Here is a 22,318-nt window from a genome sequence, read left to right on the forward strand (position 1 = left end):
GTAGGTATTACAGCTATAATGCTTCCCACTGCCCCTGTCTGGACTGCTCTCAAGGTACCAGACAGGATTCCCTTTTCTGGCTGTGTGTGCGGAGGGAATCTGTGGAGGGGGTTCCTTGAGGCAGGGGATCCGGTGGGGGGGTCCCCCTATTACAGCGGTCCCGGGGGGGGGGGGGGGTCGGGTCACCCCCGTACTTGGGGTTGGTGGCTGCTGTGCAGCACAGGGTGGGGGGTGGTTTGGGGCTGATATGCAATGCGGGGATGGAGAGAAACGGGTGTGCATGGTCTCTACCATCGTGAAACTGGCATGGTAGGCCAAGGGGGCAACGGTTTCCCTCTCGGCCCACTGCGAGGTCCACCACATCAGGTTCACAATTGTTGAGACCACAAGTGAACCTCACCCAGGTGAATTCCGGCTGCGGGGACTGGAGAATCACGGAATGGCGGATCACAGGGCGCCTGGCCCGCTAAATAGATGCAAATGAGTCATTACGACCTGCTCGCGTTTATTTCCATGCTCCCACTGGCATGCAGCGTGGAACTCCCGATTGTCCGTCCCATCAGAGAACACATTCTGTGTGTCCTGGGGACGGAGAATCCCGCCCAATGTCTTTTCTATATTGCGGGAAGATTAATTATGCCATAAGAGGATCCACTGAGAGTTTCTTGGGGGATGTCAGCCATTTTACTCTTTCTTTAAAGAGTTAATTACTATTGAATGTTAATTTTACTGGGTTTTTTTGTTTGTTTATTGGGGGGGGGGAGTTGCATTATAGTACTGTATTGTACTTTGTTTACTAACTCCTTTCCTCTTTTTGAAAATCAATTTAAAAAATTTACAGCAAAAAAAATTGAGGTGGTTGTCCCTTTATGGGCAACACAGCAGAGGAAGGGTCACCTGGCCTAGGTGACCAATCAGGATGCAGAGTGGGGATCACTCCAGAGGGAGGAGTTCTCTTAGCAGAGGAATTCCAGAACTAGCTGCAGGCATGTTGCTGCTCTTGTAGATCCGTGTAAATAAAACCTTTGTTGTTCACGAATGAAGTCTCTGAAAGTGCATCATTACAGTAACGCTTCTGTCGAATGGCAACTTCTTTAAGCCTTTTTATGGTCAGGGCGAGCTAGTGATGCAGATGGTTTTCAAATTCATGTTACTTCAAACCAATGCGAGTAACTCAGGTCAAAATATAATGATGCTTCCCTGCAAAAACATTGTATGAGCAGGGAGTATCCTGCTTGAATCCTATACCTTCAAAATATAAATTGTTAAAAAATCTCGGGCGGCATTCTCCGACCCCCCGCCAGGTCGGAGAATCGGCGGGGTGCGGCGTGAATCCTGCCCCTGCCGGCTGCCGAATTCTCCGATGCCGGGGTTTTGGCGGGGGCGGGAATCGCGGCGGTCATCGACCGCTAGCAGCGGCCCCCCCAGCGATTCTCCGGCCCGCGAAGGGCCGAGTGGCCGCCCGTTTTCGGCGGCTCCCGCTGGTGTATGTTACGACAGGTACTTACTGGCGGGACCTGGTTCCGCGGACAGCCTCTGGCGTCCTCGGGAGGGCGCGGGGGGTGCCCCCATGGTGGCCTGGCCCACGATGGGAGCCCACCGATCCGCGGGCGGGCCTATGCCGCGGGGGCACTCTATTGCTCCGCGCCGGCCGGCACGGAGATGGACCCCCTCCCTGCGCATGCGCTGTGATGACGCCAGCTCCCTAAGTATCCTTATCAAATGTTGAATGATATTATTAATTGTAATTTGCCCATCCCACATTTCCATCTTACTCCAGCCAGGCTTTCTCTTACAGTGTTCGAAATCCTGTGAAGGTGGTTACCGAGTTCGTGAGGTCAGGTGCCTTGCAGATGACATGATGCAAAACGACAGTTGCGATTCCTTCCTAAGGCCAGCTGATAAAGAAATCTGCAACACTGACCCATGCATACCAGAAATAGGTACAGTATGAATGCACTGACTACATGTATGTTGGAAAGCAAGGCGGTTAGACTTGCAGTAATGCGGTGTCTTTCATGACCTCCCAAAGCACTTTACAGCCAATGATGTACTTCTTAACTCGAGGCACTGTTGTAATGCGGGAAGCATGGCAGCCAATTGGTTACACAGTAAACTCCCACAAACAGCGATGTGATAATGTTCAGATCATTAACTTCTTTGTTACTGTGATTCATGGATAAATATCTCCCAGACCACTGAGGATAACTCAACTGCTCGACCTTTCTGGATAGCTGCTCGACCTTTCTCCCCCATAGAGACATATGGGATCTTTTTTGTCCACACAAGAGTACAAACAGGACCTCAATTTAACCTCTGAAAAAGCCAGAATCTTTGACAATGCCGTGTTCCCTGGTAGTACTCTGGAGTGTTAGCCTAGTTTTTCTTTGGAGTGGAGCTTCAATGCACAACCTCGGGACTTGCGGGCTAAAGTGTTATCACCCGAACCACCGCTGACACGGGGTAATCGCGCTTAGTTTCTCTCGCGTTCCTTTTCTAATTTATCTTCATGAGTTTTGTCTTCTTCAAGGTAAGAAATGTTCGCATGGAATCTAGAATAGTTGTTATCTCTGTGCTGGCACGCCTAGATCAGGTATAGCAATAAGACACAGATGGAAAAACTCCCTGTCCTATGCTTCAACAACATAGCTCAGCTCCTGTCTCAGAAGAGCCAATCTATTCCCCCAATGTGATATTTTACACTCCCAATAATCAATCATTCTGTGACGAAACAGCTTAAAACAACCAAAGATCTTGTACCAAACAGTTTGAGGAGTGGTACATATTTATGTAATTATTCTGTGAAATGGTGGTGCCAGTACAGGAAAGTTAAACATTTTGAAGATTCTAACAGAATCATCAGTGCCAACAGTGCTATCCGATGTTCTAAAGATGAAACCTACTCGTTTAAGCACTCATCCTGCATTGCATGGGTTCATCTTTGCTCCCTGTCTTTTTTTTAACCATACTTCAGGAATTCATGACGTTTTCTGCATCCTTCTTGGTGGTCGAGTACATGTTAGGCCCGAGGGTCTTGGCAGCTTGACCACCACGATCGTGTTCAACGCCCTTGTTGCTTGGTCGAGAACATGTTAGGGAAAATTGGGGAGCCAACACAAATGAACCTGTGATAATGTGGGTGAATCACCAAACACACTTGAAAAATCAGCTCACCATTTTGAGTCTCCCTTAGCTGTGGAGTGACACATGCAGTTTCTCAGAGAGGGCGTGACGTACCCGCAGATCAGTGTGAACAATGTGAGTGAACAGAGAAATGGCTATTCAACCTGTTGTGTCTGTGTCTTGCAAGAGCAACTTAGTTTAGTCCCAGTACCCCATCCTTTCCATGTAGCCCTGCAAATTTGGAATAACGATCTTCTATACATGCTATGTATTGCCCAACACACTTGGAAATTGTGAAATTTGAAAAAAAAAGTCCTCGGGTGGGCAGTAATGTTCATGTGTGCTCTCCCCCCTTGGCTTTGTCTGCTGATACTTCATGCTAAGCCTCTTCCATAGTGCTGGATAGGGCAAGGAGGCAGATCCGAAAACTACCTCAGCCAGCACGGAAATTGAAACTGTGCTGTTCGTGTTATTCCAAACCTTGTGCCAGCCATCAATTGCTTAACACTGCTATTTTGTTTTTATTCTTGCATGGGATGTGGGCACCGCTGGCTGGGCCAGCATTTATTACCCATCCCTGAGGGCATTTAAGAGTCAACCACATTGCTGTGGGTCTGGAGTCACGTGTGGACCAGATCAGGTAAGGACGACAGATTTCCTTACCCATTAGTGAACCAGATGGACTTTTACGACAATCGTATCATTAGACTTTAAATTCCAGATCTTTATTAATTTCAAATGCCACCATCCGGATTTGAACCCGGATCCCCGGATCATTACCCTGTGTCTCTGGAATGCTAGTCTAGTGATGATACCACTATGCCACCGCCTATATGGGTACAAATGCCTATTGATGGAGTTTGACCTGTTTACCTAAATCGTATCACTTGACTTGTAGTTTCTTCCACCAAGTTGGGCAGCTAACTTGTCTGCAGATTTCCACGGTGCATCATGCTGCATCAATAGTCTCTGCAGGAGAGATCTCAGGCATGCAGTTGGCAAGGTCTCTGAGAAACACTGCCATTAAAAATATCAAGGCATTGAGGTTAACAACGAACATATGAAAAGGGCTGACTTCCAAATATTTAGGATGATTCAGGAGAGAGGTGGTTGCAGTCAAGATTTGACTTAGAATACAGTGGGTGTGTAGAAGCACCGACAGGTATAGAATCATAGACTCCCTACAGTGTAGAAGAAGGCTATTTGGCCCATCAAGTCTCTGAAATAGCACCCTACCTAGACCCACTCCCCCGCCCTATCCCCCTAACCCGTAACGCCACCTGACCTGCACATCTTTGGACTGTGGGAGGAAACCGGAGCACCCGGGGAAAATCCATGCAGACATGGGGAGAATGTGCAAACTCCACACAGTCAGCCAAGGCTGTAATTAAACCCGGGTCCCTGGCACTGTGAGGAAGCAGTGCCAACCGCTGTGCTACCAAGTCAGACTCTGCTACAGACTCTGATGTTGCCAGGTCCTTACCAGCACTTACCAGCTCCACTTTCCGGCCCGAACACCATAACCCTTAATCCCTTTATTCTTCAAAAAACTATCTATCTTTTTCTTTAAAACATTTAATGAAGGAGCCTCAACTGCTTCACTGGGCAAGGAATTCCATAGATTCGCAACCCTTTGGGTGAAGACGTTCCTCCTAAACTCAGCCCTAAATCTACTTCCCCTTATTTTGAGGCTATGCCCCCTAGTTCTGCTTTCACCCGCCAGTGGAAACAACCTGCCCGCATCTATCCTATCCATTTCCTTCATAATGTTATATGTTTCTATAAGATCCACCCCGCATTCTTCTAAATTCCAACGAGTACAGTCCCAGTCTACTCAACCTATCCTCGTAATCCAACCCCTTCAGCTCTGGGATTAACCGAGTGAATCTCCTCTGCACACCCTCCAGCGCCAGTATGTCCTTTCTCAGGTAAGGAGACCAGAACTGATCACAATACTCCAGATGTGGCCTCACTAACACCTTACACAATTGCAGCATAACCTCCCTAGTCTTAAACTCCATCCCTCTAGCAATGAAGGACAAAACTCCATTTGCCTTCTTAATCACCTGTTGCACCTGTAAACCAACTTTTTGCGACTCATGCACTAGCACACCCAGGTCTCTCTGCACAGCGGCATGTTTTAATATTTTATCATTTAAATAATAATCCGTTTTGCTATTATTCGTACCAAAATGGATAATCTCACATTTTCATCTGGCAAGCTCCATTATCTCACCATCTGTGTGACACCTCCCCCCCCCCCCACCCCACCCCTCCCACCCCATAATTGTGACAGCTGACACACTTTAATACCTGTCAGCATTTGAAAGTTCAATGGGACCATTCTGTCTGCCCCTCCAAATGGACTATTCTTAAAATTTTAAAAAACAAAGTGGCAACTTCATAATTCACATTCCTTTAGTCCGTGAAGGACGGACCTCTCTCTATTTTTAATTTAAACCACTGTTTTTACATGGTTAATGTTTGCTTCGGAACCTGGAGTTGCACGAGTGAAATGAACACCAAACCTCTGGTTTGTGTTGTTCTTTATTCTTTAATATGTGAAAATAATTGCATTTTTTTTCATCTGCCTGGCTGATCTGGCTGGTTTCAATCACCCTGATGAATGTTAACATTTAATAGTTAACAGTTTGCATGGAAATGTCTCCACAAAACCACCATGACCAGAACAAGCCACACTTGCTTCTGGTGCCCTGCAGTGTCGTTGAATCTCTTAGGTGCCACTCAAGTGTGACTTTATCTTACCAGCGTCCATCGAAGTCACAGGCACTTTGACCAGCCCAGCAGAGGATCAATGTGGAAAGATAGGAACTTGTCAAAATGCCAGTATTTCAAAAGCAAAGTTATAAAAAAAAATCAAAGTAAAATCAAAGATTTCTAGTGGAACCATTAGCTGCACAGACCGTTTCTCTCCTGTTTCTGAAGATACGTTTTTCATCTGGCTCTACTTCTTTTCACTTGCTCAGGATCTGTACCAGTGGCAGATCGATTTTGGTGTGTTTGAGCAGCTATATGCAAGGTCACTTCTGAAATTTCACATGCAATCGCCTGTATAAATATCAATTAAAGGTTTAGTACTTACACCACCACTGCAGCGGGTGCCGACACGACAGCCCAGGCGAAGGTCGGTGAGGGCAGCAGACATTTTATTAGCCTGTCCATGGACCCTAGAAAAGGGAGTTTTATAAAGATGCAATTTCCAAGCCTCCCAAATAACATGCCGTTCATGCCACAAAGCACATCGACTCATGAACCAATGACTCTGCTGCAGTGTGGGCAATCCTGACTGACGTTAATAGTCAAGGCATTAAAGCAGTGTTCTTCAAACTTTTTTTCCGTGGAGACATTTTTACCAACCGGCCAACCTTCGGGACTCAACCCGGCCGACCTTCGCGACCCACGCCGGCCGACCTTCGCGACCCACGCCGGCCAACCTGCGCGACCCACCATTTTCTCTTACCTTTTTTGCTGCTGACAAAAATGGAGGAAATGGTTTTGGGTCCCTTTGGCCCTCGTACATGCTCCTCCAATGGAACCTGTTGGATGATGGTGAAGCCTTCCAGTGTCGGAAAGTCTGGAGTCTCCTTCTGTCCAAAGTTCTGCATTTTTTTCCGGTAAAATTTTATCAAATAACCACCCCCCCCCCCCCCCCCCCGAACTTGTAAAAAAAAAAAATTTTTTAATGAAAAAATAAAAATTAAATAAATAAAATAAATGAATAAAATGAATTTAAAAACCCCGAACATGTAAAACAAAAAGCTGCGACCGTTTTAAAAAAAAAGCGGCCGCACTGCGCATGCGGGCCCAATCATCGGCGCGCACGTGCGCATAATCTTGCGCATGCGCGCCGATGATCTGGCACGCATGCGCAGTGCGGCCGGGTTTTTTTCCACGTTCGTGGCCATTTTGAAGGCCGCTTGCAGCCGCTATTTGCGGCTGTTGCGCACAAGTTTGCGCGATCGGGAGCGCCGTGACGGATGGCTCCGCGACCCTCCCGACACTGCCCATGACCCACCCGCGGGTCACACCCCCGGGTTTGACAATGCCTGCATTAAAGGGTATACTTCGTCCCCCGTATCCCCTACCCTAACAGCTACTCTTTCAATGCCAGTTCCATTTAATAGTGCAATGCCTTTTACTGAGCCCACGTGAAAGAATCATGTGTAGCTGCCAATGTTTTTCATAGAATTTACAGTGCAGAAGGAGGCCATTCAGCCCATTTTCTTCCGTGATGGTTCAGGACCACCTGGATGTTGACTAGATCCAGTCCTTTGCAATTTGGTTGCCATCGGGGACCCGCTGAGTGGCATCAATAAGTCCTGTTATTTGGGGAACCCAACTGCGAAGTAAAAGTGCTGCACCTTTTCCCATTATCGTTTCCTTTCCATGGCATACACAGCTGCAATGGTTTGCTCAGTGCATGATGTATAGGAGCGAAGCAGTCCGTGACTCAAGAAGTGGACAATATTCAGGCTTGGGCTGATAAGTAGCAAGTATTATTTGCGCCACACAAGTGCCAGGCAATGACCATGTCCGTCAAGACAGAATCTAACCATTGCTCCTTGGCATTCAATGACATTACCATCACTGAATCCCCTATTATCAACATCCTGGGGGTTACCATTAATTAGAGACTGAACTGTGCCAGCCACTTCAATACTGTGGCTACAAGAGCAGGTTGGGAATTCTGCGGTAAGTAACTCACCTCCTGACCTCCCCCCCCCCCCTCTCCCCCGCGCCCCCTCCCCCCAAAAGCCTGTCTATCATCTGCAAGACACAAGTCAGCACTGTGATGGGATACTCTCCACTTGCCTGGATGAGTGCAGCTCCAACAACACTTAAGCTCACATTATCCAGGGAAAAGCAGCCTGCTCGATTGGCAACCCATCCACCACCTTCACATTCACTCCCTCCACCGACGCACAGTGACACCAGTGTGCACCATTTACCAGATGCCCTATAGCAACTCACTCAGGCTTCTTTGACAGCACCTGCCAAACCTGCAACCTTCACCACCTAGAAGGACAAGGGCAGAAGATGCATGGGAACACCACCACTTTCAGGTTCCCCTCCAAACCACACACCATTCTGACTTGGAACTATATCCTTGTTCACTTCCACTGTCCTGGAACTCCCTTCCTAAAAGCACTATGGGTGTTCCTACACCACATGGACTGCAACAGTTGAGGAAGGTGGCTGACCACCACCTTCTCGAGGGCAGTTATGGATGGGCAATGAATGCTGGTCCAGCCGGCGACACCCACATCCCATAAAAGAGATTTTTTTTTAAAGCCTGACTGGTCTGACAAAAAAGAAATCAGCTGGTAGCAGAACTATTTAACATGGTAGTGAATCTGGTCACAAATGCAAGGTGTCTTGGCTGGTTGTTGCATGTAGGTCAATCTCCAGTAGATGGCATAACTTGGGACTGTGTCTCTACTGAATCGTGGATGGTAGAGCTAGGTAGGCTTCTTCAGACATGCCCAGGGCACGGTGACTAGCCTAAATAATGGAATTTCCCGACTACCTGCAGGTCCGATTGAATCTTACACTGAGACCTACCCTTCCCCATTCCATTGGACCAGCTGCGCTGGGTTTATTACTCAAGCACGCCATGGTGGAAGCGTCTTTTGCTGCATGAATCTCATACTTAACATGGTGGTCCATGACGGCAAGCTCCGAGTGCTCTCGGCTGCATTATCCTCACCATGGAATGAATCATAGAATGTCTGTGACACAGGAGAAAGGCAGTGAACCCATGCAGGTCCCGTAAGAGCAATCTAGCCAATCGCACGCCACTCGCTCTCTTTCCGTCCCCCTGCACATTCTTTCCCTTCAGGTGCTCAGCTCTCCTCTGATGGCTACGATTGGATTTGCCTCCAGCAGCCGTTCAGGGTGAACTCTACACAATTCATTTGGCAGATTTCTCTGGTGACATCTGACTTTTATGTACTTGTTTTCAATTAATTTTGGCATTGCTGCCAGTGAAGTCCTGAGGAACTAAACTCTGTGCCAGCGAGACGATTCAGTGACGTTCAAATGTGGTTTCAATGCCCTTAGGTAGATATCTCTGGACCATTTCACCAACTGACAGGAGTGATTGGTCGGTACTGCGCAGAACTAAGTTTGCTGGGTGCACAGATCAAGGAATCGGACCCAGATTGCCAGACTGATGGACACATGTTAATGAGGTGGGAGGTTCCTGGTCTTGCACCTTTTTGAGGACCCCAAAAGCACAGGTGCCCCAGGAAACACTGACGTTGCAGCCTTGCCCTTAAATGAAGTTTCTACAGGGATCCTGTGAACAGTCCAAAGATATATGCCTTTATTTCGCACATCAACCTTCCTCCAACTCCAAGAGGCTTAAACAATACCAGCAGTGTCCACCTCCCAAGAATGGATTTAAAAAATGATTACCTGACTCCCAACGTCCACTAGCTGACTGAAGATCCCACTCACTCTTCAGTTTCCTGCTCCTGTCACTCGTGCTAGGACCGGCCTGGGGGTGGCGCTTTTCCAGACCATGCTCAACATAGGAAATAGGCATGGACAGGACTTGTTCCCAAGGCTAGATGAGTGCTCCTGTCTCGCAGCAGGCAGCATGGGCCCTGAAAATTGACCCACCCCTTTTTCTGTTTAGACATTATGTCAAGGTTTTTCCAAGTGCAGGTCACGACCTGCGAGTGGGTTGCAGGCGGTTGTCGGGAGGGTCATGGAACAATTGCTCGCGCCATTCCCACGGTGGTCCTGATCGCGGCAGAAGCACCCAATGGCCACGATAGGCTTTTATGTTCAGAATGGCAGCCGCTGCTGTCTTTTAATTGAAAAGAAATTAGGCTGTGTGCATTCTTCCGGCCAGAGGTGGGAACAGAGAGCAATTGTTGCGCCCTGCAACATACCCTTGACATCAAGCACCCTCCATTACATGCTTTTGGTACCACGGAGCAGAGCTGCTTCAATTTTCCAGCTACAAGAGAATTGTGAAGATGGATCATTTTCCTAAAGCTAAGAGACATCAGAGACTCAAATTGGGAGTATACCTACAGGACAGGATCCCACAACAGAATCTGATGTAGAGAACTGCTCAGGAGAGTCCAAGGCAGGACAGAGCAGTGCTGGTGTTAGCTCTGTACAGGGGCAGGATTCTCCGATCCCCCGCCAGTCGTAGAATCGCTGGCGGCGGCGTGAATCCCGCCCCGCAGCTCCGACGCAGGCTGCCGAATTCTCTGCCGCTGGTTTTTTGGCGGGGGCGGGATTGCACCCCGCCAGTCGGGGGCCGTGGGCAGTGTACCCCGCTGGCGATTCTCCGGCCCCGATGGGCCGAGCGGCAGCCCGTTTACGCCCAGTGCCGCCGGCATGAATTACTCAAGGTCTGTACCGGCGGGACCTGGCTCTGAGGATGGCCTGCGGAGTCCTCGGGGGGGGGGGGGATTCACATTGGGGCACGAGGGGGGATCCGGCCCCGGGGGGGGGGAGCCCACGGTGGCCTGGCCCCCGATCGGGCCTCACCGATCAGCGGGCGGGCCTGTGCCGTGGGGGCACTCTCCCTCCACGCCGGCCTGTGTAAAGCTATGCCATGGCCGGCACGGAGAAGAAACCCCTGCGCATGCATAGGGATCACACCGGCGGTTCTGGAAACACGCTAGCGCTCCTGCGCATGCGGCAACTCGTGCTGGCCGGCAGAGGCCCTTCGATGCCAGTTGGCACGGCGCCAATCACTCCGCCCGGAAGGATTCCGCACCTTCCGGGCGGCCCGACGCCAGAGTGGTTCACGCCACTCTTTGGTGCCGGTACGGCCAGCCCGCCAGATAATCCCGCCCCAGATCTCTGGTTAACAGTCTACAAAGATGAAACTTAACTCGGGGACAAAGTATAAAGTTGATTTCTTGAGGTATGGTTTTGTCAATTGTGCCAATGCAAATAAGGATGCAAAGCCCATGTATGTTATATGCAGTGATGTACTGATAAATAAGAGGAGATGTTTCAGATTTTGATAGCGAAGTGGTGGATGAATTATTTTGTTTGAGGTTGAGACCCCAAAGTCAGTTATTAACTTATAGCTGACTCCAATTTAAAAGACTATGCTGCTGTGGCTGACCTGTGATACCACATTAACAACACACCAAAAGCCCACGAGGCTGTCAGCATTCTGGAGTAGCATCTCCCAGGAGTATCCAGTGCTGAGTAAAACAAGTATTTTATTGCTATTGTGCTTCACACGACCTATATGTCACAAGTAGTCTTCAAATGAAGTTACTGTGAAAAGCGATGGGTGCATGCCCATCCTATGTTGCTAATGAGACATTGGCGGGATTTTGGGTGGGACTGGAAATTGCCACCAAAGGCAACAGACCTTTGGCTGGTCTGCCCAATTTTCCAATGTTCCCGCCATGTGCGGAAGTAGAAAATTCCAGCCACCTTCTTTTAAAAATGTTCCCGTCATTTGGCATCCATTATTTTGTACTGTGCTGATACTATGGAACTGCTGTATGCCAAGTGTCCTTGAGATAAGTGTAATCTAATCATGTTTTAACACTCCTGTGTAACACCTTGGGATGTTTTATGACACTCAAAACACTAGCTAAATTGAAGTTGTTGTAAATTGCAAGGGAACTTGCTGCCATTTCACATTGGTGCGATGTGGCAGTCGTGGTTCAGTCGATCGCACTCTCACCTCTGAATTGCAAGGTTCTCAGTTCAATCCCCACTCAGCCTGCCAACCAAAATCACGGCCGTCCCTCCAGTGTGATATTGTGAGAGTGCTGCACTATCACTGCCTTCTGGTTGAGATGTTAAATTGAGGACACCTTTCAAGGTGAACACTATTTTGAAGAAAAACAGTGGAGTTATCCCCAGTGTTTGATCACTGTTTACCCCTGAAACAACATCACAAAACACAAATGATCTGGTCAGTATGACAATGCTCTTTCGGGGAGATGGTTGTGTGCAAATTGTGAAGTGATGAATTTTGGGAGGATTAACAGGGCAAGGGAATACGCAATGAATGGTAGGATGCTACGGAGTACAGAGGACCAGGGTGACCTTGGGATGCATGTCCATAGATCCTGAAGGCAGCAGGACAGTTAGACAAGTTGGTTAAGAAGGCATTTGGGATACTTTCCTTTATTAGCTGAGGTAGAGAAAAAAGAGCAGGGAGGTTATGATGGAGCTATATAAAATGCTGGTTAGGCCACAGTTGGGGTACTGTTTGCAGTTCCGGACACCACACTTCAGTAAGGATGTGATTGCACCAGAAAGTGTGCAGAGGAGATTCACCAGCATGTTGCCTTGGGCTGGACCTGATCAAGATGTACAAAATTATGAGGGACATAAATAGGGTAGATAGGAAGGAACCTTTCCCCTCTGTAGAGGGGTCAATAAGTATGGGGCATAGATTTAAGGTAAGGGGCAGGATATTTAGAGGGGATATGAGGGGAAACCTTTTCACCCAGAGGATAATGGGAACCTGGATCTCACTGCCTGAAAGGGTGGTAGCAGCAGGAACCTTCACAAAATTTAAGAAGCATTTAGATGAGGCACGAGTTGGCTATGGTAGATTGGTAAAGGTTATTTAAAGGGATGACAGTGGATAGGCAATGGCAACCATTCAAAGGGTGCATAGGTGGGTGAACTGCAACAATTGTTCATTCCTGTCTAATGGGACAATAAAACAAAAAGGTGGCCAAACCATAGCTTAGAAGGGAAATTAGAGATAATATTAGATCACATGAAGAAGCATGTAAATTGCTCAAGAAAAACAACAGGTCTGAGAATTGGGAGCTATTTCGAAATCAGAAAAGAAGGACAAAGGGATTGATGAAGAAGGGGGAAAAGAGTACGAAAGTCAGCTTGCAGGGAACATATCGGGCAATATGGCGGAGCCCCACAGGGGCCCGGTGCGGAGGAACATAGGCCCCCCACGGAACTAGCCCGCCCACCGATCGGTAGGCCCCGTTCGCGGGCCAGGCCACCGTGGAGCCCCCCCCGGAGTCAGATGCCCCCACCCTTCAGCAGGACGGCCCCGCAGTCAGAACTCCTGAGGTCCCCCAGGTGAGACCAAACGTAACCCACGCCGGCGGGACTCGGCCAAACACGGCGGGCACTCGGGCCGGAGAATCGCCGGGGGGGGGGGCCGCTTTAAACAGCCCCCGACTGGCACGCTGGCGATCCCGCGGGCACCGGAGAATCAACGCCGGAGAATCGGCTGGCCGGTGTCGGTGTGGCGTGACGCGATTCTCGCGCCCCCCCCCCCCCCCTGACTATTGTTGGGGACATTCATGGTATTGAAGGACGATAAATCTCCAGGGCCTGATAATCTACTTCCCAGAGTAATGAAGTGGCCCCAGAAATAGTGGATGCATTGATGGTCACCTTCCAAAATTCTATAGACTCTGGAACAGTTTCAACAGATTGGAGGGTAGTTAATGTAACCGCACTATTTAAAAAGGGAGGAAAAGAGAAAACAGGAAATTATAGACCAGTCAGCCTGACGTCAGCAGTGAGGAAAATGCTGGAATACATTAAAAAAGATTCACAAGCAGAGCACTTGGAAAACAGTGAAAGGGTCAGACAGAGCCAGCATGGATTTATAAAAGGGAAATCATGCTTGGAAAATCTACTGTAATTAGACCATAAGACATAGGAGCGGAAGTAAGGCCATTCGGCCCATCGAGTCCACTCCACCATTCAATCATGGCAGGTTTCAACTCCATTTACCCGCTCTCTCTCCATCGCCCTTAATTCCTCGAGAAATCAAGAATTTATCAACTTCTGTCTTAAAGACACTCAACGTCCCGGCCTCCACCGCCCTCTGTGGCAATGAATTCCACAGACCCACCACTCTCTGGCTGAAGAAATTTCTCCTCATCGCTGTTCTAAAGTCACTCCCTTTTATTCTAAGGCTGTTCCCCCGGGTCCTAGTCTCCCCTGCTAATAGAAACAACTTCCCTACGTCCACCCTATCTAAGCCATTCATTATCTTGTAAGTTTCTATTAGATCTCCCCTCAACCTCCTAAACTCCAATGAATATAATCCCAGGATCCTCAGACGTTAATCGTATGTTAGGCCTACCATTCCTGGGATCATCCGTGTGAATCTCCGCTGGACCCGCTCCAGTGCCAGTATGTCCTTCCTGAGGTTTGGGGCCCAAAATTGCTCACAGTATTCTAAATGGGGCCTAACTAATGCTTTATACAGCTTCAGAAGTACATCCCTGCTTTTATATTCCAAGCCTCTTGAGATGAATGACAACATTGCATTTGCTTTCTTAATTACGGACTCAACCTGCAAGTTTACCTTTGGAGAATCCTGGACTAGGACTCCCAAGTCCCTTTGCACTTCAGCATTATGAATTTTGTCACCGTTTAGAAAATAGTCCATGCCTCTATTGCAAGACCTCGCACTTGCCCACGTTGAATTTCATCAGCCATTTCTTGGACCACTCTCCTAAACTGTCTAAATCTTTCTGCAGCCTCCCCACCTCCTCCATACTACCTGCCCCTCCACCTATCTTTGTATCATCGGCAAACCTAGCCAGAATGCCCCCAGTCCCGTCATCTAGATCGTTAATATATAAAGAGAACAGCTGTGGCCCCAACACTGAACCCTGCGGGACACCACTCGTCACTGGTCGCCATTCCGAAAAATAACCTTTTATCCCAACTCTCTGCCTTCTGCCTGACAGCCAATCGTCAATCCATGTTAGTACCTTGCCTCGAATACCATGGGCACTTATTTTACTCAGCAGTCTCCCGTGAGGCACCTTATCAAAGGCATTTTGGAAGTCAAGATAGATAACATCCATTGGCTCTCCTTGGTCTAGCCTATTTGTTATCTCTTCAAAGAACTCTAACAGGTTTGTCAGGCACAACCTCCCCTTACTAAATCCATGCTGACTTGTCCTAATCCGACCCTGCACTTCCAAGAATTTAGAAATCTCATTCTTAACAATGGATTTTAGAATCTTGCCAACAACCGAGGTTAGGCTAATTGGCCTATAATTTTCCATCTTTTTCCTTGTTCCCTTCTTGAACAGGGGGGTTACAACAGCGATTTTCCAATCCTCTGGGACTTTCCCTGACTCCAGTGACTTTTGAAAGATCATAACTAACGCCTCCACTATTTCTTCAGCTATCTCCTTTAGAACTCTAGGATGTAGCCCATTTGGGCCCGGAGATTTATCAATATTTAGACCTCTTAGTTTCTCTAGCACTTTCCCCTTTGTGATGGCTACCATATTCAACTCTGCCCCCTGACTCTCCTGAATTGTTGGGATATTACTCATGTCTTCTACTGTGAAGACTGACGCAAAGTACTTATTTAGTTCCTCAGCTATTTCCTTGTCTTCCATCACTAGATTACCAGCGTCATTTTGGAGCGGCCCAATGTCTACTTTTGCCTCCCGTTTGTTTTTGTTTTTTTAAAATATATTTTATTGAAAATTTTTGGCCAACCATCACAGTACATTATGTATCCTTTACACAGTAATATAACAGTATAAATAACAATGGCCTGTTTTATACACAAAAAATAAATAATATCTAACAAAAAACAAAAACTAACTCTAAATGGCAACTGCCTTGTCTCAGATAAACACTCTCCAAAAATATGATTTGACAGTCCAATATACAATTAACTATAGCAACAACCTATACATATTATACATATATATTAATGGACCTGAGAGTCCTTCTGGTTCCTCCCCCCCCCCCCCCCCCCCCCCCGGGCTGCTGCTGCTGCCTTCTTCTTTTCCATTCCCTCTATCTTTCTGTGAGGTATTCGACGAACGGTTGCCACCGCCTGGTGAACCCTTGAGCCGATCCCCTTAGGACGAACTTAATCCGTTCCAGCTTTATAAACCCTGCCATGTCATTTATCCAGGTCTCCACCCCCGGGGGCTTGGCTTCCTTCCACATCAACAGTATCCTGCGCCGGGCTACTAGGGACGCAAAGGCCAAAACATCAGCCTCTCTCGCCTCCTGCACTCCCGGCTCTTCTGCAACCCCAAATATAGCCAACCCCCAGCTTGGTTCGACCCGGACCCCCACTACTTTCGAAAGCACCTTTGTCACCCCCACCCAAAACCCCTGTAGTGTCGGACATGACCAGAACATGTGGGTGTGATTTGCTGGGCTTCTCGAGCATCTCGCACACCTATCTTCCACCCCAAAAAATTTACTGAGCCGTGCTCCAGTCATATGCGCCCTGTGTAACACCTTAAATTGTATCAGGCTTAGCCTGGCACACGAGGACGATGAGTTTACCCTACTTAGGGCATCCGCCCACAGCCCCTCCTCAATCTCCTCCCCCAGCTCTTCTTCCCATTTCCCTTTCAGCTCATCTACCATAATCTCCCCCTCGTCCCTCATTTCCCTATATATATCTGACACCTTACCGTCCCCCACCCATGTCTTTGAGATCACTCTGTCCTGCACCTCCTGCGTCGGGAGCTGCGGGAATTCCCTCACCTGTTGCCTCGCAAAAGCCCTTAGTTGCATATACCAGAATGCATTCCCTTGGGGCAACCCATATTTCTCGGTCAGCGCTCCCAGACTTGCAAACTTCTCATCCACAAACAGATCTTTCAATTGTGTTACTCCTGCTCTTTGCCATTTTCCAAATCCCCCATCCATTCTCCCCGGGGCAAACCTATGATTATTTCTTATCGGGGACCCCACCAAGGCTCCCGTCTTTCCCCTATGCCGTCTCCACTGTCCCCAAATTTTCAAAGTAGCCACCACCACCGGGCTTGTGGTGTATTTCTTCGGTGAGAACGGCAATGGGGCCGTCACCATAGCTTGTAGGCTAGTCCCCCTACAGGACGCCCTCTCCAGTCTCTTCCACGCCGCACCCTCCTCTTCTCCCATCCACTTACTCACCATTGAGATATTGGCGGCCCAGTAGTACTCACTTAGGCTCGGTAGTGCCAGCCCCCCCCTATCCCTACTACGCTGTAAAAATCCCTTCCTCACTCTCGGGGTCTTGCCGGCCCACACAAAACTCATGATACTCTTTTCAATCCTTTTGCAAAAAGCCTTCGTGATCACCACCAGGAGGCACTGAAACACAAAGAGGAATCTCGGGAGGACTACCATTTTAACCGCCTGCACCCTCCCTGCCAATGACAGGGACACCATGTCCCATCTCTTGAAGTCCTCCTCCATTTGTTCCACCAACCGCGTTAAATTTAACCTATGCAATGTACCCCAATTCTTGGCTATCTGGATCCCCAAGTAACGAAAGTCCCTCGTTACCTTCCTCAACGGTAAATCCTCTATTTCTCTGCTCTGCTCCCCTGGATGCACCACAAACAACTCACTTTTCCCCATGTTCAGTTTATACCCTGAAAATTCTCCAAACTCGCGAAGTGTCCGCATTATCTCTGGCATCCCCTCCGCCGGGTCCGCTACATATAACAACAAATCATCCGCATACAGAGATATCCGGTGTTCTTCTCCTCCTCTGAATACTCCCTCCACTTCCTGGAACCCCTCAATGCTATTGCCAGGGGCTCAATCGCCAGTGCAAACAATAATGGGGACAGAGGGCATCCCTGCCTTGTCCCTCTATGGAGCCGAAAGTATGCAGATCCCCATCCATTCGTGACCACACTCGCCATCGGGGCCCTATACAACAGCTGTACCCATCTAACATACTCATCTCCAAAACCAAATCTCCTCAGCACCTCCCACAAATAATCCCACTCCACTCTATCAAATGCTTTCTCGGCATCCATCGCCACCACTATCTCCGCTTCCCCCTCTGGTGGGGGCATCATCATTACCCCTAGCAGCCTCCGTATATTCGTATTCAGCTGTCTCCCCTTCACAAACCCAGTTTGGTCCTCGTGGACCACCCCCGGGACACAGTCCTCTATCCTCATTGCCATTACCTTGGCCAGAATCTTAGCGTCTACATTTAGGAGGGAAATAGGTCTATAGGACCCGCATTGCAGCGGGTCCTTTTCCTTCTTTAGGAGAAGCGATATCGTTGCCTCAGACATAGTCGGGGGCAGCTGTCCCCTTTCCTTTGCCTCATTAAAGGTCCTCATCAGGGGCGAGCAAGTCCACATATTTCCTATAAAATTCAACTGGAAATCCATCCGGTCCCGGAGCCTTCCCTGCCTGCATGCTCCTAATTCCTTTCACTACTTCCTCTATTTCGATCTGTGCACCCAGTCCCACCCTCTCCTGCTCCTCCACCTTAGGAAATTCCAGCTGGTCCAGAAAGCCCATCATTCTCTCCCTCCCATCCGGGGGTTGAGCTTCGTATAATCTTTTATAAAATGCCTTGAACACTCCATTCACTCTCTCCGCTCCCCGCTCCATCTCTCCTTCCTCATCCCTCACTCCCCCTATTTCCCTCGCTGCTCCCCTTTTCCTCAATTGGTGGGCCAGTAACCTGCTCGCCTTCTCCCCATATTCGTACTGTACACCCTGTGCCTTCCTCCACTGTGCCTCTGCAGTACCCATTGTCAGCAAGTCAAATTCTACGTGTAGCCTTTGCCTCTCCCTGTACAGTCCCTCCTCCGGTGCCTCCGCATATTGCCTGTCCACCCTCAGAGGTTCTTGCAGCAACCGCTCCCGTTCCCTACTCTCCTGCTTTCCTTTATGTGCCCTTATTGATATCAGTTCCCCTCTAACTACTGCCTTCAGCGCCTCCCAGACCACTCCCACCTGGACCTCCCCATTATCATTGAGTTCCAAGTACTTTTCAATGCATCCCCTCACCCTTAGACACACCCCCTCATCTGCCATTAGTCCCATGTCCATTCTCCAGGGTGGGCGCCCTTCTGTTTCCTCCCCTATCTCCAAGTCCACCCAGTGTGGAGTGTGATCCGAAATGGCTATAGCCGTATACTCCGTTCCCCTCACCTTCGGGATCAACGCCCTTCCCAAAACGAAAAAGTCTATTCGCGAATAGACTTTGTGGACATAGGAGAAAAACAAAAACTCCTTACTCCTAGGTCTGCTAAATCTCCACGGGTCTACTCCTCCCATCTGCTCCATAAAATCTTTAAGCACCTTGGCTGCTGCCGGCCTCCTTCCAGTCCTGGACCTCGACCTGTCCAGCCCTGGTTCCAACACCGTATTGAAATCTCCCCCCATTACCAACTTTCCCACCTCTAGGTCCGGGATGCGTCCTAGCATACGCCTCATAAAATTGGCATCATCCCAGTTCGGGGCATATACGTTTACCAAAACCACCGTCTTCCCCTGTAATTTGCCACTCACCATCATGTATCTGCCCCCGCTATCTGCCACTATAGTCTTTGCCTCAAACATTACCCGCTTCCCCACTAATATAGCCACCCCCCTGTTTTTCGCATCTAGCCCCGAATGAAACACCTGCCCCACCCATCCTTTGCGTAGTCTAACCTCGTCTATCAGTTTCAAGTGCGTCTCCTGTAACATAACCACGTCTGCCTTAAGTTTCTTTAGGTGTGCGAGTACCCTTGCCCTTTTTATCGGCCCGTTCAGCCCTCTCACATTCCACGTGATCAGCCGGGTTGGGGGGCTTTTTACCCCCCCATGTCGATTAGCCATCCCCTTTTTCCAGCTCCTCCCCCGGTTCCCACGCAGCTGTGTCCCCCCCAGGCGGTGCCCCCCCCCCCCCCCCGCCCACCCCATACCAGCTCCCCCCTCTCCCCAGCAGCAGCAACCCAATAATTCCCCCCTCCCCCCCCCCCACTAGATCCCCCACTAGCGTAGTTACACCCCCCATGTTGCTCCCAGAAGTCAGCAAACTCTGGCCGACCTCGGCTTCCCCCCGTGACCTCGGCTCGCACCATGCGACGCCCCCTCCTTCCTGCTTCCCTATTCCTGCCATGATTATCATAGCGCGGGAACCAAGCCCGCACTTCCCCCTTGGCCCCGCCCCCAATGGTCAACGCCCCATCTCCTCCACCTCCTTTCCTCCCCCCACCACCACCTGTGGAAGAGAGAAAAGATACCACATCGCAGGATTAATAACATAAAACTCCTCTTTCCCCCCTTTTTACCCCCCTCTTCGCCCCCCATACTCGCCCCACCACTTTGTTTCAAACGTTCTTTTTAATAATCCGATCATTCCAATTTTTCTTCCACGATAAAAGTCCACGCCTCATCCGCCGTCTCAAAGTAGTGGTGCCTCCCTTGGTATGTGACCCACAGTCTTGCCGGTTGCAGCATCCCGAATTTTATCTTCTTTTTGTGAAGCACCGCCTTGGCCCGATTAAAGCTCGCCCTCCTTCTCGCCACCTCCGCACTCCAGTCTTGGTATACGCGGATCACCGCGTTCTCCCACTTACTGCTCCGAGTTTTTTTTGCCCATCTAAGGACCATCTCTCTATCCTTAAAACGGAGGAATCTCACCACTATGGCTCTAGGAATTTCTCCTGCTCTCGGTCCTCGCGCCATCACTCGGTATGCTCCCTCCACCTCCAGCGGGCCCGCCGGGGCCTCCGCTCCCATTAACGAGTGCAGCATCGTGCTCACATATGCCCCGACGTCCACTCCCTCCGCACCTTCAGGAAGACCAAGAATCCTTAAGTTATTCCTCCTCGCGTTGTTCTCCAGCACCTCCAGTCTTTCCACACATCGTTTATGGTGTGCCTCGTGCATCTCCGTCTTCACCACCAGGCCCTGTATGTCGTCCTCATTCTCGGCAGCCTTTGCCTTCACGACCCGAAGCTCCCGCTCCTGGGTCTTTTGCTCCTCCTTTAGCCCTTCGATCGCCTGTAATATCGGGGCCAACAGCTCTTTCTTCATTTCCTTTTTGAGTTCTTCCACACAGCATTTCAAGAACTCTTGTTGTTCAGGGTCCCATGTTAAACTGCCACCTTCCGACGCCATCTTGGTTTTTGCTTGCCTTCCTTGCCGCTGTTCTAAGGGATCCACTGCAATCCGGCCACTTTCCCCTCCTTTTTCCATCCGTATCCAGGGGGAATTCCCTTCTGGTTTACCGCACAGCGTTTTTAGCCGTTAAAATTGCCGTTGGGGCTCCTATTAAGAGCCCAAAAGTCCGTTCCACCGGGAGCCGCCGAAACGTGCGACTTAGCTGGTCATCGCCGCACCCGGAAGTCCTCCCGTTTGTTTTTAATGTATTTAAAGAAACTTTTACTATCATTCCTAATATTACTGGCTAGCCTATCTTCACAATTGATCCTCTCTTTCCTTATTTCTCTCTTTGTTATCCTCTGTTTGTTTTTGTAGCCTTCCCAATCTTCTGACTTCCCACTACTCTTTGCCACAAAGAGTAATTCTTCAAGGATGTAATTCGTAGAGGGGGAGCCAGTGGATGTAGCACATTTGGATTTTCAGAAGGCTTTCAACAAGGTTCTACATAAGAGACCTGCAGATAAAATTAAAGCATGGGATTGGGGATAGTGTATTGTGACGGATAAGAAAGTGGTTGACAGACAGGGACCAAAGAGTAGGAATAAACGGGTCTTTTTCCAAGTGGCAGGCAGTGACTATTGGCTACCACAGGGATCAGTGCTAGGAGCCCAGCTATTCATTATGTATATTAATGATGTAGATGAGGGAACTAAATACAATAGATGGCACAAAGCTGGATGGGAGGGTGAGCTGTGAGGAGGATGCTGAGATGCTTCAGTGTGATTTGCACAAATTGAATGAGTGGGCAAATGTATGGCAGGTGCAGTATAATGTGGATAAATATGAGATTATCCACTTTGGTAGCAAAAACAGGAGGGAAGGCTATTATCTGAATGGCTATAGATTGGGACGGGGGAATGTGCAGCGAGACCTGGCAGTCCCTGTAGACCAATTGCAGAAAGTAAGCGTGCAGGTGCAGCAGGCAGTGAAGAAGGCAACTGATATGTTGGCCTTCATAGCAAGAGGATTTGGGTACAGGAGCAGGAATGTTTTGCTGCAATTATACAGGCCTTGGCGAGACCACCTCTAGAGTAGTGTGTGCAGTTTTGGTCTCTTTATCTGAGGAAGGATGTTCTTTCCATAGAGAGAGTACAGGGAAGCTTTACCAAATTGATTGCTGGGATGGCGGGACTGATGTATGAAGAGACATTGAGACAGGATTATATTCACTGGAGTTTAGCAGAATGAAGGGGGATCTCAGAAATCTATAAAATTCAAACAGGTCGAGGCAGATTTGGATGCACAAAGGATGTTCCCGATGGCAGGGGAATCCAGAACCAGGAGTCAAAGTTTCAGG

At 49.0% G+C, this 22,318-nt stretch overlaps 1 protein-coding gene across 4 annotated transcripts in view; it reads left to right on the plus strand.

Annotated features, from left to right (window-relative positions):
- Window positions 1-22,318, plus strand: part of adamtsl7 (ADAMTS-like 7) — a 621,654-nt gene that overhangs the window by 585,310 nt on the left and 14,026 nt on the right. For all 4 annotated transcript variants that reach the window (XM_072495481.1, XM_072495482.1, XM_072495480.1 and 1 more), the window contains one exon: window positions 1,799-1,943. In XM_072495481.1, coding sequence (XP_072351582.1) covers window positions 1,799-1,943 — 145 coding nt within the window. The remainder of the gene's footprint in view (window positions 1-1,798; window positions 1,944-22,318) is intronic.

This window comes from Scyliorhinus torazame, chromosome 3 (assembly GCF_047496885.1).
Source record: "Scyliorhinus torazame isolate Kashiwa2021f chromosome 3, sScyTor2.1, whole genome shotgun sequence".
In the NCBI taxonomy this organism is placed as follows: domain Eukaryota; kingdom Metazoa; phylum Chordata; class Chondrichthyes; order Carcharhiniformes; family Scyliorhinidae; genus Scyliorhinus; species Scyliorhinus torazame.